Source organism: Nelumbo nucifera, chromosome 4 (assembly GCF_055504915.1).
Source record: "Nelumbo nucifera cultivar China Antique chromosome 4, China Antique-T2T, whole genome shotgun sequence".
Lineage (NCBI taxonomy): Eukaryota > Viridiplantae > Streptophyta > Magnoliopsida > Proteales > Nelumbonaceae > Nelumbo > Nelumbo nucifera.
This window is the reverse complement of record NC_142652.1, coordinates 41,308,499-41,324,348: the sequence shown is the minus strand read 5'-3', so window position 1 is coordinate 41,324,348 and position 15,850 is coordinate 41,308,499. Positions and strand designations below refer to the sequence as shown.

The window sequence follows — 15,850 nt, the reverse complement described above, 5'->3', positions numbered from 1 at the left end:
GTTGGTAAAGGATCCAGAGATTAAGCAACATCCATTCTTTGAGGGCCTGAACTGGGCATTAATATGGTGTGCCATCCCACTAGAGCTACCAAAGTTTTGTGATCTCGGAGTTCCATGTATGCTTTCCCAGGAGAGTAAACGTTTGGAGTTCAAGTGATCAAGTCTATAGGAGGGCATTTGGAATTCGAACTGTTTCTAGCATGTGATCTCTCTTCTGTGGGGAGCTGTTTGAACTGTTATAGCATTGCATGCCGTGTATGATTCATTGCTTATTGTAGAAACACAATGAATAGATTTTGCTAGCCTCCACTCTCCAACTTCTAAATGTGTTGACTGTTACTTAGAGAACTAAGTCTTGGCATGGACTCGTTAATACTCAATGGATATTTTTTGGGGCCAACAGTCCTTACATCAATTTGTGTAATTCATGTTCTCTCCTCTATACGAGCACTCCGCCATGCCATTCACTTTCCGCGATTGCTCGGACTCGCGCTTCCTCATCAAGGGAGAGAGAGGGAGGTTCCGAAGTTCGCCACCACTACAACAACTACCTCTAATGCTGTTCGTGAGGTCGAGGAAGATGAACAACGTTACAAGGGTAGTATAGGGATTAAAAAATTGTAATGACGGATTTTAACGGAAGTCTAGCGGAAGGGGGTTTTTGTCTCATGGACGACATTGTACAAGGGTCTTAATAGTACAACGGGTCTTTGTAATTAACCCAAAAAAGAGTCTAAACCGATATCCGAGATGCAAGTTTTCCATAACCGGACCGGATTCAGATTTTGGAGCAAAAACCTCAAGCATAGGGTTTAGACTTTTTATTCGTTTTTCTGTTGGAGCAAAAACTTCAGTCAGAACCCTGCTTCCCATCTTCTCTGAGCTCTCTATAGAATCAATGGCGGCAGCTTCGGCAAAGGGAAAAGGAGGGAAGGCTCGTAAGCCTTCCCCTAAGAAGAAGCAAAAGAAGGAATTCTTCTCGGAAAAGCCTCCGAAAGAACTTGAAGATTCTGATAGCCCAAGTGAAGAAGAAGAAGGAGAAGAAGAAGAAGAAGGAAATGACTTTGGTTCTGAAATTTATTCTGATGAAGATGACCCTTTCGCTGATAACTTCCTCCAAGGAAGCGATGAAGCAGGTGCTCTCTCTCTCTCTGCCATATATACTTTATTTTAGGTTCTCGTTGGTATTGGGTGGTGGGTTACATTCTGTTTTGCTCACGTATTGCAGGGAAGGAATCAGGTTCGGACTTAGAATCTGAATCGGACGAGTCCGACATAGAGGAGAAGTCAAGGGCTATTGATGAAGAAAGAGCGAGGGAGGAAGAAGAAGCAGGGGCCGAGTTGCAGCTCAACATCAAAGAAGAATCCGATGAGTTCCGCTTGCCCACTAAGAAGGTTTTTCATTTTTAATTTCCGCCCTTAATTACGTTTTTTTTTTCTTACAGTTTTCTTAGTTAAATTTTCAAGGAACTTGCTGTTCGTTAAACCCCATGTTCCATTTTGAGCTTACTTTTAGTTTTTAACACATTTAGGAGCTTGAAGAAGAGGCACTTCGACCTCCTGATCTTCCCAATCTGCAACGGAGAATAAAAGAGAGTGAGCAATAGACCCTTTAAAGTTTCTGCATTGATTTCCTTTTGCTTATGACAAATAATTGGTTTTGTTATTTTTTCATACTTTTAGTTGTTAGAGTGCTATCAAATTTCAAAATTTTAAGGCAAGAGGGAGCTGCAAGAAAGGATTATATTGAGCAACTTAAGTTGGACTTGAGTTCTTACTATGGTTACAATGACTTCTTGATTGGTGTTTTGGTGGAGGTAATTTGGATCTAACTGCTACCCCAGAAAGCAACAGTGGAGATCCTTGCTTGCATTCCCATATTCATATTTTTGTTTTGGCTGTATATACAGATGTTTCCAGTAGTTGAGCTTGTTGAGCTTATCGAAGCTTTTGAAAAGCCCCGACCAATTTGCCTGCGGACAAACACTCTAAAGGTGAAATGACACTCAATAGAGTTCGGATTTCCTCCTCACAGAGTGGTCCTCTCACCCACCTCAGCATGTTACAGCTGCACATTGGGAATATCTCCCGTACCTGAATGTTTTTTACTCGTGGGAGATGTTCCCAGTGCATGGCTGCAAGTGCTGAGGTGGGTGTGAGGAGCAATCTGTGAGGAGGAAATCTGGATTCCTCAAAATTGCACTTTTTTTTTTGTAGTATCAAGTGTTTAAAAGCGCAAGGGGCATTTTGCACCTGACTTGTGAGGCACAAGGTGAGGCATGCGCCTTTTCGAAGCAAAATATTAAAAAATCAAACATAATATTAATTAAAAATATAAACTTAAAATTTAAAGTAAATGTAAAATATAAACCTATCATCTCAAATTAAAATGCATAAACATTACATGTAAAATATATTTAAAATGAACCTATCAAAAAATATATTTAAAATGAAAATTTTAAAAATAAAATCAAGCATAACATATAAAACGTAGTCAAACATGTAAAGCTCTCAATTCTTTATTTTTTTCCCAATTGTATTACTTCAAATAGCTAATGTGATGTTAGACATCATGTGTTCTTGATTCTACAAGCTGCCTTAGTAACAAGCCCCTAGAGGCAAACCCAAACAAGTCCATATCAGGGTGTTAAAATCTTAATTCCTATGAAAAAGGTTTTATAACTTTAATTCTCTTTTAAAAATACCTTTTATTAGGATAAATGAACGAGTAAGAGTAATGTCAGAAAATATGGGGTTTTTGGGAGCAGAGCCCCTGGCTCAGCTGCTAGGCATAAAAAACAGAAAAAATGTGCAAATTTTCAAAAGGTGCATGGCTGGGCTGAAGTGCAAGGTGCACTAGGCGCACACCTAGGCACAGCAGGCACACACCTTTTGAAAGTGCTGCACCTTGGACCTAAATTGGTTTCTTGTCTCCAGCACCTTTTCTTCTCCTTTTTTAACATCACCGTTATTAGTATTCTGCATATTGATAATTGGTTTCTTGTTGCAAATAGACTCGCAGACGAGATCTTGCTGATGTTTTAATAAACAGAGGTGTGAACTTGGATCCATTAAGCAAATGGTCAAAGGTAAAGCTTATTTTATGTTCTGCAGTCTTTAAGGTATTCTTATGTTGTCAATTTTAAGTAATGATATAAATTGACAGGTTGGGTTGGTTGTGTATGATTCTCAAGTACCTATAGGAGCAACACCAGAATATATGGCTGGTTACTACATGGTACTTCTTGCTTTCATGCACTTGATATACTTGTTATTGTTCTATGTAGATGTATGCTTCTAGTTTTTTATACTTCTATTATAATGATGAGAGTTCCTTTCGTTTAATTTGTTCCCAGCTGCAAAGTGCAAGCTCCTTTTTGCCAGTCATGGCCCTTGCTCCGCAGGACAAGGAAAGAATTGTGGATATGGCGTAAGTGCTTTGTTTACAGGAAAGAAAACAATGCTTTTGATGGAACTATTGTTTTCTGAACATTATTTATTACCAAGCACAAAAACTTCTTTATAATTTTTGGAAATTTTTGTTGGCATAAGAATTTTTTTTTGGATAGATAAAAGAAGAATTTATTAAGGTTAAGTCAGAAGTATAACAAAGAAAGAGGAGTGCCGCAAGGTGCAAACTTTCTCAAACATCAAGTGCTAATTACAATTGAGCCCAAATTCGAAAACAAATGCTCCCTGGTGATCCCTTGTTTAGCTAGAGTATCTACCATTCCAGTTGCCGGTCTTCTTCCCCATTGAATTCTTCATGTCATGTTACTAGTAATCGATTTAAATCTCTAATATCCTCCATGTAAACCCAAGTTACCGTCTCATTCTATAATTAACTTATCAACGTTCATCTGTCTTACCAGCTGTACTCCATGAATAACCAGTAGGAGTTCAGATTTAACTGAAATCCCCACACCCTCTGTACCTGAAAACAAAGTCACAACAATTCCTCCTTTGTTCCTGAAAACACCCCCTGAACCTGAGGGGTCTTAATTTTTGCATTTTTAGTTATCATCTGCTTTCAGAGAGATAAGATAACTATACCTGCCAATTTTCCACTTGTTTTAATAATCAATTTTGTTGTAAAAAAAGTTGCACAACAATTTTACCACAAATTCAATATGTTGTAGCACATTAACATACTAAACTATATTATCTTTTTGACTGTGTTCTTTTGCCTATGTTTGTTGCAGGGCAGCACCTGGTGGTAAAACTACATATATTGCAGCTCTTATGAAGAATAGTGGTATGTGTTTACTTTTGTTTCAGATGATTCCAGTATTATCTGAAATAGGTTTAATTATTCTTGTATGCATGGCCTTGCTTCTTTTTTGTATATGGATGTTCTTGATGGATCTGATTGTTACTTTATCACCCTCTGTTTTCAACTTTTTCATAGATTACAAGTTTTACCACTATATTACTTCTGGACACATTTTCTAATTCTTAATTGCTGCACTGCCAAGTCTCTTAGTCATCACTCATCAGTTCTAATAATGCTGTCTGGGGAAAATAAGCTAAAACCAGTGTTGCATGGTGGGGACTTGCGAGTCAATCAATGTGTGTCCACGAATTTACTTTTGTCATACTCTAAAATATGAGTTGAGCTCAGCTACAGTGCGAATCAGTTGGATTTACCAAATTGCCACCATATTGAATCTCCAAAATTAAAAATCTCCACTTTAAAAATCTCTATGTTACAGGGGTACAACCATTCAAACTGTCCAATAGGAGATTCTTGTATTGTCTTTTCTTGAATCACACATAAATGGCGACCCATTGTTTATTAGATCTTTTCAGTTACCCTTGAAATTAGGAAAACAATGAAAAACAACTAATGCAACCATGTGGCAAATAGGCAAAGATTATAAGTTTAACTTGTTAATTACAAATTGTAATTTAACTATTTAAGTTGTACTTAATAGTTCTATGGATTTTAAGAATAATTATATATTTGAGATGTGTCAACTAATCCCATCTTTTGGACACATGTTAGATTCCAATTTCTGTGTCTGTCCATGCAACACTGACTACAACCAATACATGTGCTGTTTAAATCTAACCTGAGCAATATAAGGGAAAAATGGCAAAAAAAAAAAAATAGTGACTCAAATGCTAATCAGATAATTCAATCTAATCATTAAGAAGAAAACTAGATGGTAAACTTCCTGCCAGAATTTGATTCTATCACCTCTTCCTATTTTATATTTAATCTACACCTATTTATTCTTATTTTAGATTAGGTCCTTCAAAAAGTTCAAACCATATCATCTGTCATGCTTGGGCCTAAAGAAGGGCCTTCACAGGCCTTCTAGTTCTTCAATGAGACTTGTACATGAGAGCAAAAATACTTACTTATATAAACCCTTGCCACAATATTGGCCCACTTCCACTACCTTTATTTGGTTCACTGGGGTGTTAAGTGTATGCAATGCATGTACAGTGCTATGAGGGACTCATCAATATTTCTTCATACCATAAATGTTAGGTGTTAATTTGAGGCCAGGTGATGGGACTTGGGAGCACCTTGTGACTTGAGTTATTCTGCACCTGCCTAGAATCTGGGTAGTTTTAGCTTGTTTCCTTTCTTTATGAATTAGCTTGTTCAAAGAACTAGGGGAGGCAAAACAAGTTGTTAAATCAAAGAATCAATTGCTATGAAACAGATCCCCGATCTAGTTAAAAGACAATGCATATAATGTCTTAATTGCATGGAAAAGAGAAAAATGGGGAGGCAGATCCTCCGATCTAGTTAAAAATAGGAGAGGATTAAGAGATTCTTGTTAGAGGTGCTAAGGAAGTGTGGGTTTGGGGATAGATGATGTAAATGGATTAGTGGTTGCCTTACACCCTGCTATTACTCTATTCTAGTCAATGGTTTTTTCCCAGCATATAGGGGCCTAAGAGAAGGTGATCCATTGTCCCCCCTTTTTTATTGACACTAGTTGCTGATACTTTAGTGGACTACTATCAGAAGCGGATTGGGCTAGGTTAGTAAGAGGGTGGAGAATAGGAAGAGGTAGAGTTTTGGTAACTCACCTTTAGTTTACAGATGACATTATAATTTTTTTGTGAGGGTGCCTTTAATTTATTTATTTTTGATCAATAACTGTGGATTGAATTAATATTAAAAATATGAGAAAATTACAGGGCAAGGGGGCTAAACAATCTTAGCTCCCAAGAACAACCATTAAGCATCAAAAGAACAAAAATTACAAGACAGCCCAAAAAATAGAATGTCTGTTTACCCCTTGTCTAGCTAGACCATATGCCAAAGAGTTCACACTTCTTTTTACCCATTTGTATTGGATTTCCATGTCCTTAGTCAGCCACTTGAATTTCCTCTTTCCATTACTGTAATTCCAAAGTCTATGACTTTCAGAATCTCCTTCTATGATCAACTTGTTAATATGTATATCTTTGATTCTTTGTACCCCTTCAAGAGTTGCAAGAATCTCAGCTCTCAAAGAATCTCCCACCCCAACTGGTCCAGAATACATAGCTAACAGCTTCCCTTGTTCATCTCTTATTACTCCTCCTATTCCAGATGGCCCTGGATTGCCCAAGCTGCTGCCATCAAAGTTCAGTTTAACAAAGTCATAGGGTGGGGGGATCCAACAAACATTTGAGGCCTTCCTCATTGGAACAAGTTCTGCTATCTCCTTCCACTTTCTTTGCAGCTCATCAACTGAGAATTCTGCGAACAGAGCCAAGGTTTTCAGCTAGTGTATAACCCTAATGTGGATGACCTCCAGCATTGCTTCCAAACTTCTCTCCTTATCTGTAAATATTCGTGAATTTCTCTCCTCCCAAATAGTCCAACAGACTGCAGCCGGCCCTTTTTGTTGGCCGAAATGGCATATATGTGAATAGGCTTTGCACATCCGAAGGGGGGGGGTCCACTTGCACCCAAACAAAGAAGTACACCACTCCCAAATGATGTTAGTGAACCGACAGGAGATTAGTAAGTGATATCTAGACTCACCATCAGCTTTATAGAGGATACACTAGTGAGGACAAAAACAACTATTGGGTCTTTTTCTTTGAAGTAAATCTGCTGTGTTAACTCTTTCCAGAAAGGCTTTCCAATAGAAGCTCCCAACCTTAGGAGGTATAGGATGACACCACACCTCTTTAACAGGGAAAGACAAGCCCAGAGAAGAAGAATGTGTGAGAGCACTAAAGAAAGAGGCACAAGTGAAAGAACCAGAGGGGGTGAGAGTCCAAATTCTACTATCTGCATTTGTTGGTTCTAGGAACACCCCTTCAAGAATGGATAACAGTGATGAGATACCATCAAGCTCCGTGTCCCTGATATCTCTCTTCGCAGGCCCAAGTTCTAGCCGACCCCAGAAATAGAATTAGAAGGAACAATGAATGAAGACACCGGTTCATTTTTAAAAGTGGAAAGGGCAAAAAGGCTTTGGAATTGGTCTTTTAGGGAGGAGGCCCCAATCCAAACATGTTCCAAAAAATTAATGAGATTGATTGAGTGCATGTCATACCTGATCCATGGAGAGAACAAAGGTAGAATAGCTTGAATAGATTTCCAAGGAGATGCTCTTGTATTCCTTGCCAGAATCCCAGAGTCCCATCCATGCTGCAACCCCATGAATACTTTCCACCATCTTCACCCAAAGTTTGTCCTTCTCCAATAAGAACCTCCAAAGCCGTTTCCCCAGAAGAGCCAAGTTCCTATTCCTTAAATTCCCGATACCCAAACCTCCCTCCCTCTTACTCCTACAAACCATCTCCCATCCCACCCTATGGTCCTTCTTCTCCTCCCCTGGCTCCCAGAGAAAGTCTCTCATTAGTTTTTCTAATCTACTAGCCACCTTTGTTGGAATCTTGAAGATTGACAAAGAGTAAATAGGAAGGTTAGCTAAAGTAGACTTGATTAGAGTGGTTCTCCCTCCAAGAGACAAATAGTTTTTCTTCCAAGTTGCTAATTTCTTTTCAAACCTCTCCACAACCGGAACCCAAAACTCACCTTTCTGAGGGTTATCACCCAATGGCAAACCAAGGTAATTAAGGGGCCAGTTTGCTATTGCACATTCTAAGATGTTTGCAATGTCAGAGATCTCCCCCTCGCCCATATTTACCCCAACTATACAACTCTTCTCAAAATTCACCTTAAGGTTTGACATTTGCTCAAAAAGTCGTATAGTGAGCTTCAAATTTCTAATCTTGTTAGGGTCCCCTGCTTCACAAAAGAGTATGGTGTCATATGCAAATTGCAAATGTGTGAGTGGCACAAGCTCCCTCCCAACTCTCCAACCTCTGATTAAGCCCCTGGAATCTGCTCTATAAATTAGTCTCCCCAGAACTTCAGCTACCAAAGTAAATAAAAAGAGAGAGACGGGGTCTCCTTGCCTAATCCCTCTCAAGGCTGGGAAGAAATCGACCATTGTCTCATTTACCAGTATGGAGTAATGGCAGTTCCTGATAACCCAAGACCCATCTGCACCAATTATCCCCAAAACCAAAATTGGTCATCACCTCCATCAAGAAAGACCAATCCACCAAATCATAAGCCTTTTCCAAATCCAGTTTACAAATCACCCCTTTTTTCTTGGATATCTTAAACTCCTCCAAGTTCTCATTTGCTATTAGAATCTGATCTGTTATCTGTCTCCCCTTCACAAAGGCTCCTTGATTATTTGCTATAATTGTTGGGAGCACTTTCCTTTTTCTGATGGACAACACCTTGGTGATAATCTTATAAAGGCTGTTGACTAGGCTGATCGGCTCGAAATCCTTTGGGTAACATGCATTCCTCTTCTTAGGAACCAGTGTAATAAAAGTGGAGTTCAGCCCTGGGTTGATCACCCCTCTAGAGTGGAATTCATTAAACACAGTCCATAGATCTTCCTTTAATATCTCCCAGCAATCTTGATAAAAAGCCATCGTAAAACCATCTGGGCCCGGTGTCTTTGATCTATCCATAGATAACACTACCTCCCTTATCTCTTCCACTTCAAATTTCCTTTCCAACCAATCCCTATAAGTTGGCCATTCCATACCCTCAATCCATACCCTACTATTTAGGGGTTTTCTAAAGATAGACCTAAAGTGATTTGCAAAAGCCCTTGCTATTTCTCTTTGGGTGGATATTGTAACCCCTTCAATCTCCAGACTTGATACAAAATTCCTTCTTCTTCATCCACTTGCCACCACATGAAAAAAATTGGTATTCCTATCCCTCTCCTTTAGCCATTTACACCTTGAGTTTTGTCTCCAACTTATTTCCTCCTGAAGAAGATAATCCTCTAATTGTTTACGCAATTTCCATCTTAGCTTCTTATCTTCTTCTGTAAGACAACCCCTTTCTTCCTTGCCATCCAGGTCCTCAATTTGTGCAGTCACTATTTGCTTTCTTTCCTCTAGTCTCCCAAACTCTAACATATTCCACTCCTTGATTTTGCCTTTCAGATATTGGAGCTTCTTATGAAACCTTATTCCACTCCATTTCACTGTTGGATTGCTTTCTAGCCACCACTCTTTGACTTTCTTTATGAACCCCGGGTGTCCTAGCCACATGTTTTCAAACCTAAAGGGAGCAGGACCAGCACTTCTCACTTCCTCCCTACAGATTACGATAGGCCAATGGTTAGAAGTCACCCTTGGATATGCTCTAGAGTTTAGATTCCCCCAATGTTCTTCCCAATCATTTGAGAATAGAAATCTATCCAGCTTAGAGCAAATCGGGTTCACTTGGAGATTGGACCAAGTAAAAGAGTTGGGTTATAGTGGGATCTCTTTAAGCTTGTAAACATCCACAAATTGATTGAATTTCTTCATACTCAAGGTCGATCTCCACCTCGGACTATTTGTCTCTTCCAGGAATCTTATAACATTAAAGTCACCTCCAAAACACCAAGGCCCTTCCCATAGTCCCCTTATATCGGCCGGTTCTTCCCACAACTTCCTTCTCTCTTTGTAATCATTTGGACCATATACATTGGTAAGCACCCATTCAAACCCATCCTCCACTTGTTTAAACTTCAAGGAAATTGAAAATTGTCCTATTAACTTTTCCTGACCTATGGGTACTTCATTCTTCCACATTGTGACAACACCCCCCGCAGACCCCCAAGAAGGCAGAGCCGCCCAACTAATCCCCCTGCCTCTCTAGACACTCCTTGCCCACCTAATGTCAAAATCTGCTCTCTTGGTCTCCTGCAAAAGTACCACATCTGGGTCTGTTTTCTTGATGGCCTCTTTTATTACTGCTCTCTTCCTAGCACTTCCCAAACCTCTGATATTCCAGCTTAAGATCCTCATCTAACTATCTTCTTTCCCCTTAGATCCTCCTGCCCTCAGTTATTCCTCTTCCTTCTTTCTCCTTTAACCTTCAAACCTCTATCTCCTCCCACCTCCTTTAGCAGCCTTTCAGCCTCACTCACTCTTCTCCTTTTAGATTTTGCTTCTTCTTTCTTTGTTTTCAAAAATACTTTGAGAGCATTTGGATCTTTCAATTTGCACCCCAGTTTCTGTACAAAACCTGCCACAGAATCCTCACTAATTACATCTCTTACACTTGACTTTCTACTTCCCTCCCCTGTTTTTGTCTCCCCCCTTCTATCTCCTTCCTCCTTAGAACCCTCTACTCTAATTCCCTCTGACCCTTCCTTTTGACCGTTTTCCACCACTGCTTCATTTAACAGACACTCTAGGATTTCCAGGATTCTTTTCCTTTTTTTCTGTTTCTCCTTCATTCCTTACTTCTCTCTCCTGACCCTCCCTGTCGCTTCTATTTTCTCTCACCGTATCCCCTCCTTCAAGGGCTGCAGCCTCTGGGTTGGGATCTGTATTTGGCACGGAAGTCGAAAAACAACAGTTAGTATCACAAAGCGAAAGGACACGGTTACCTGGGTTGTGGTGGGGAAGATTGGGAGTGCTGGAGTTGGATACAGAAACAGTCTGGCCTTGACAAGGAATGTGGGTTCCATCTGGTTCCAAGGCTCGGTTCTGATTAGTTAGCCTTTCCGTCACCTCTGTTAAACAGAGATCACATCTCTTACCAACCTGTTTATGCCTCCCCACTGTGTCCCCATATTGCTTTTGAGAAGTTTTGAGGGATCCCTTACAAAAAACCTGTTCTTCAAGGAGATTTTGAGATGAAGCTTCTGAGTGTGAGTTAGAGTTTCCACCCCCAGAGTTCGAAATGTGTTCAGCGACAACAATGTATGGCTCTTCCTCAGCACAGTGAGACGTTACCGCACTTGGTCTTTGTGAGAACAATGTATCTAGATCAAAAGTTGCAGCAGCTTCTTCCTCTGAAAACTTCTCACCCAAAACACTGCCTAAACTGGATTGGTTATCCGAAACTTCTTCCACGTCTTCTTCCTCCATTTTGCAGTCTACCCAGCCCTCGTCAAAACCATCCTTTTCCTTGAGATGAGCTCGGTTGTACCTGGGGTTTGGTCTGTCTTGTGATGTTCGTCCCTCCCTGGGTGTTTCAGGAACTGCACGAGGCACCCACTGGAGAATACTTGAGCTTCGCTCTGACTGCCTGAGATCACCTACAGCACCCCCATCCAAAATTTTCGAAGAAGAAGATTAGTCCCCAACCATCTCCCCGGACCCACGTGCTCACTTAAACAATCACGTGGGTAGGGATTCCCCCTTCTGGCTGAGCCGATCGGTCCACCCACTGGTTCAGATGACCCGGTCTGCAGAAATCTCCCTTTCTTAACCACGTCAGCGAAGGTGTCTTGTCCCTTCAAATTACCAGCTAATTCAAAAAATTTTGAACTTATTTCTTTTAATAGATTTCGTGGCTTTTGGTTCTCTCCCACCGACTTTTCAGCTTCCTTTCTAAGCTGCCCCCTATGTTCAGTCTTACCCTCCAGCTGTAGGCCCCTAGTAATCCAACCCTCCACGTCAGCATTGTCTTCTACCTTGGGTCTTTGGCCCCACAACACTGCCTCCACCTCTGAAACTAACCATACTTTAGACCATGTACCTTCAGCAAGAACCTCTATTGTTCTTGGGAGCGATTCCGGTCTCACCCCGACCATCCTAACCACAGTGGCACGAAAATCTTGCAGATGGACTTCCTCCATTTCTCTGTCCAGCAGCTTCACAATATTTCCCAGATTTGCTTCACTCCAGAGATGGAAGGGAAGACCTACCAATTTGAGCAGGAAACTTCCGCAGACATGTTCCATCTCATTACACAATGATTTCCAGTTTTGAATCTGAATCAAACCTTCTTCACATTCAAAAGATGTAAATCCCCTGATTTTTTCATCGTCAATTCTCAACACTGCCTTCCTGTCTGAGAATGGTTTCAGAGCATCCTCGGACTCCAGCTTCAAGTTGTGCACCACTGAGTTTAGGACCTTCTTCCAATCTTGTATTGCATTGCTTGCTGAGATCACCATTCTCCGCTCCCAGTCTTCTTTCTCACCCTCAAACCACAGCTTCACCCCTGTATTAGAGCTCGAAATAAGTTCACCATCACTGCATGTGCTCTTCTTCAACGGCTTCTCCAGGCTTTTAATGGGTGCTGAACTTTGTTCTTGCTCCAACACCACATCGACAGAGACAAGAAACTGCTGCAACGCCATCCAACCTTGTTTCTTCTTCCCTTCCGGTAAGCAAAGCAGTTGTCTTCTTGCGTCGGAATATTCTGTGACCATGATGAACCAGCCTTTACCATTGCATCTCAGTTCCACTTCGTACCTCTTCTTTCCCAGTTCAAAGACATTTTTCCATCCTATTGTCCTAACCGATCGTATAACACCATCAATAAAGCCCTTTAACCATGCCACTGCTTCCTCAAACAATAGTATCGTGGCCTTCCATCCTCCCTAATTTTTAACAGGTTCTTTCCTCTGGCCCTTCCGCTCTCAAATAAAAATTTCTTCGCTTCAATAATCAGTTCAGACTTCCATCTATTCACCAAATGAAAAACTTCTCCCCTTCGGCTTCCCATCAGTTCAGACTTGACAAGCTGCATAATAATATCCAACTTCAACCCCACGACATCTTAAATCAAATCAAGAGGTTTATGGGAACTCATGAGTAGAACACTTTGCATCTCAACGGTCCATCAACAACATCTAATCTTCCTTGTAAAAGCAAAAATGCTTACTTTTATTTATTTACAAATGGATCATATGACCCTAACACAGGTACAGCCGGAATTGGGTATGTTCTCCAACATGCTTCAACAAATGTTTATATTGCTTCAGGAGGCCATCAAATTAAAGCAATCAACAGCTATAATGCAGAAGTTCAAGCTATAATTCGAGGACTGCAACAAGCCAGCGATCTACAATTGAAGCAAATCTCAATTTTTTTCTGATGCCAAAGAGCTTATAGATAAGCTTAATGACTCCAACAAAGATTACTCGTGGATAGATCAAATTTATGCGAACATTTTCCCTTGTTTTGACCTTGTAAAGTTTCGGTTCATAACTAGGGGTGGTAATGCTTTAGAAGCTCTGAGGGTGCCTCTAATTGGAAAATCAATTTTGAGAAAAGTTGTGTGGTGGGGTTAAACCTGGATGGGGAGGAGATGGAATCTATTTGCTTCTTGTTTAGATTGTACCTGTTCTAAGTGGCCTTTGTTCTATTTGGGACTGCCCCTAGGTTCTAACTTCTAACCCCAAGGAAAGTCGATTTTGGAACTGTGTTGTGGAAAAGTTTGAAAAAAGATATTGATAAAAAAAAGTTTGAAAAAAGATTGGAGGCATGGAAGAACTACATTTCTCTGGGGCGCGGAGTAACTTTAATTAGAGAAACACTTGCCAACTTGCCAATTTACTTTTTGTTAGTCTTTAGGATACCTAATAGGGAAGCTAAGAGGATAGAAAAATTGATGATGAATCTTTTTGTGGGAGCCAAGGGAAGAGAAAAAGGATCACTTGATTAGGTGGGAAGTGGTGAGCTGAAGTAAGAAGGGGGTTTAGGGTTAGGGAATTTAGTTAATTAGAATGAAGGTCTTCTAAGCAAATGGCTTTGGAGGTAGCCTTTGTAAAGAAAGAGATTGTGGAATAAGGTGGTTAATATCCATTGTTACTCTAAAACTGGCTGGGATGTTGGGGTATCTCGACGGGCTCTACTCACAACACCTTGGAAGGCAATTTTTGGCACCCTCCCTAAATTCATCAGGTTTGTGAAGTATGATAGGTACTTTGGATGTTTTGTTCTTTTTCGGGAAGATGTTTGGTTGGGCACTTAACCCCTAAAATACTGCTTCTCCTCTCTTTATTCTATCTCCCTCTTTAAAGAGAAGCTTGTTTCAAGGTTCCTTCACTCTTGGCTTTCCCGATGACTTTAAATTGGAACTTTGGGTTTGCTAGAGGTTTTAGGGATGATGGATTTGCTTATGTTTCTAAGCTTTTACTTCTTCTGGACTCTATTTGTTTGGACCGCCCTAAACCTAATAAAAGAATTTGGTCTTTGACCCCTCGTGTCTCCTTCATTTGTGTCTCTTTGTTAAAGTCTCTGTGTTCTATTCCTTCTTCTAGGGTGTTCCCAGTTAAAGAAAATCTAGTCAAGGCCTATCCCTCCTAAAATAATTGTCTTCTGTTGGAAAGCCTATTATGGTGAGATCAATGCTAAGGATAACCTGCAAAAGAAGAGACCTTATTTGTGTTTGTCCCCAAATTGGTGTATTTTGTGTAAAGAGTGAGGACCGTCACCACTTGTTGATATCTTGTTCCTTTGCTACTAATATTTGGAATTAGGTTTTTATGTTGTTCGGGTGCAGGTCTAACTTGCCCTCAGAAGTATAGCTGCTTTTTGATCCACTACTTTTGGGTGGCCAACAAAGAGAGAGAAACATAAGTGTGTTAAAGCAGCTATTATGTATACCATTTGGGAGGAGAGGAATGCCAAAATATTCCAAGAAAAGGAAAGAAGCCTAGCTGAAGTAAAGGAGTGCATACTGACAAGAGCAATTATTAGGCTGAAAACTTCAGATCTTTTTGCGAATTATTACTTTGACAATTTTTGGAATAGTTGGGCAGAAGTAGCCTGCACAGTCTCCAAAAAGAATAGATTACAAGCAGAATGGAGACATCCTCCAGAGGGAGTGGTAAAGTTGAACTTTGATGGGAGCAATCAAGGTAATCCAGCACCCTTGGGTGTAAGAAGGATTCTGAGAGACAAGGATAGCAATATCTTATTTTCAGGACCAATGTTAGTTGGTGACTCTATAAGGGCTGAGATACTGGCTTTAGTACAAGGAATATAGTTTGCAAATCAACTTGGAGTGGAGCACTTGATAGTTGAGGGGGACTCCAAGGTGGTAGTGGGTTGGTTGTTGGATCCAGAAACAATTTTCTGGGGCTACAAAGATCTCAAGAAAGTTAATTGGCTTACAAGGAACATGTCAATCAGATTCAAGCGAGTTAGCAGATCGACCAATGCTATGGCTGATTCTTTGGCTAAACAAAGGGTGTCAAGGGGTGAATTGTTTTGGGATACCTTATAGTTGTATTTCTGTTAAGAGTGTGACCATATTCTAATCTCTAAGGGGAGATAACATCTTGTGCCTCCTCTTAGGGTGATTGTACACTTTCTTAATTAAATTACCATTCATTTATCTAAAAAAAAAGAGAAATAAGCCCCTAATATGCCATAGTGAGAGATGATACTTTGTTTTGCTCATGGAAGTTGAGAGAGAAGTAGAAGAAGCCTCTTGTGAAGAATACATGATAAAGGCTGCCACTTGAAACCCTATAGCAGTGAACACATTATTGTCCCACTGCTTTTGTGGTTTGCCCAAACTCATTTTATTGCTCTCTAACTAGAAAAGTGTTCTTTTATGCACTTTACACCCTTTTATCCTTATGTATACAGTGAAATGATTTGCTGTGTTACA

General features: G+C 40.3%; 1 protein-coding gene across 1 annotated transcript in view; it reads left to right on the top strand.

Annotated features, from left to right (window-relative positions):
* Positions 1 to 749: 749 nt before the first annotated feature.
* LOC104611059 (26S rRNA (cytosine-C(5))-methyltransferase NOP2B) overlaps positions 750 to 15,850 on the top strand; it is a 28,727-nt gene continuing 13,626 nt past the window's right edge. Inside the window, exons 1-9 of the mRNA XM_010277973.3 lie at positions 750 to 1,136; positions 1,229 to 1,395; positions 1,533 to 1,596; positions 1,684 to 1,817; positions 1,911 to 1,994; positions 3,015 to 3,089; positions 3,167 to 3,238; positions 3,357 to 3,430; positions 4,203 to 4,255. Coding sequence (XP_010276275.1) covers positions 899 to 1,136; positions 1,229 to 1,395; positions 1,533 to 1,596; positions 1,684 to 1,817; positions 1,911 to 1,994; positions 3,015 to 3,089; positions 3,167 to 3,238; positions 3,357 to 3,430; positions 4,203 to 4,255 — 961 coding nt within the window. The 5' untranslated portion in view covers positions 750 to 898. The remainder of the gene's footprint in view (positions 1,137 to 1,228; positions 1,396 to 1,532; positions 1,597 to 1,683; positions 1,818 to 1,910; positions 1,995 to 3,014; positions 3,090 to 3,166; positions 3,239 to 3,356; positions 3,431 to 4,202; positions 4,256 to 15,850) is intronic.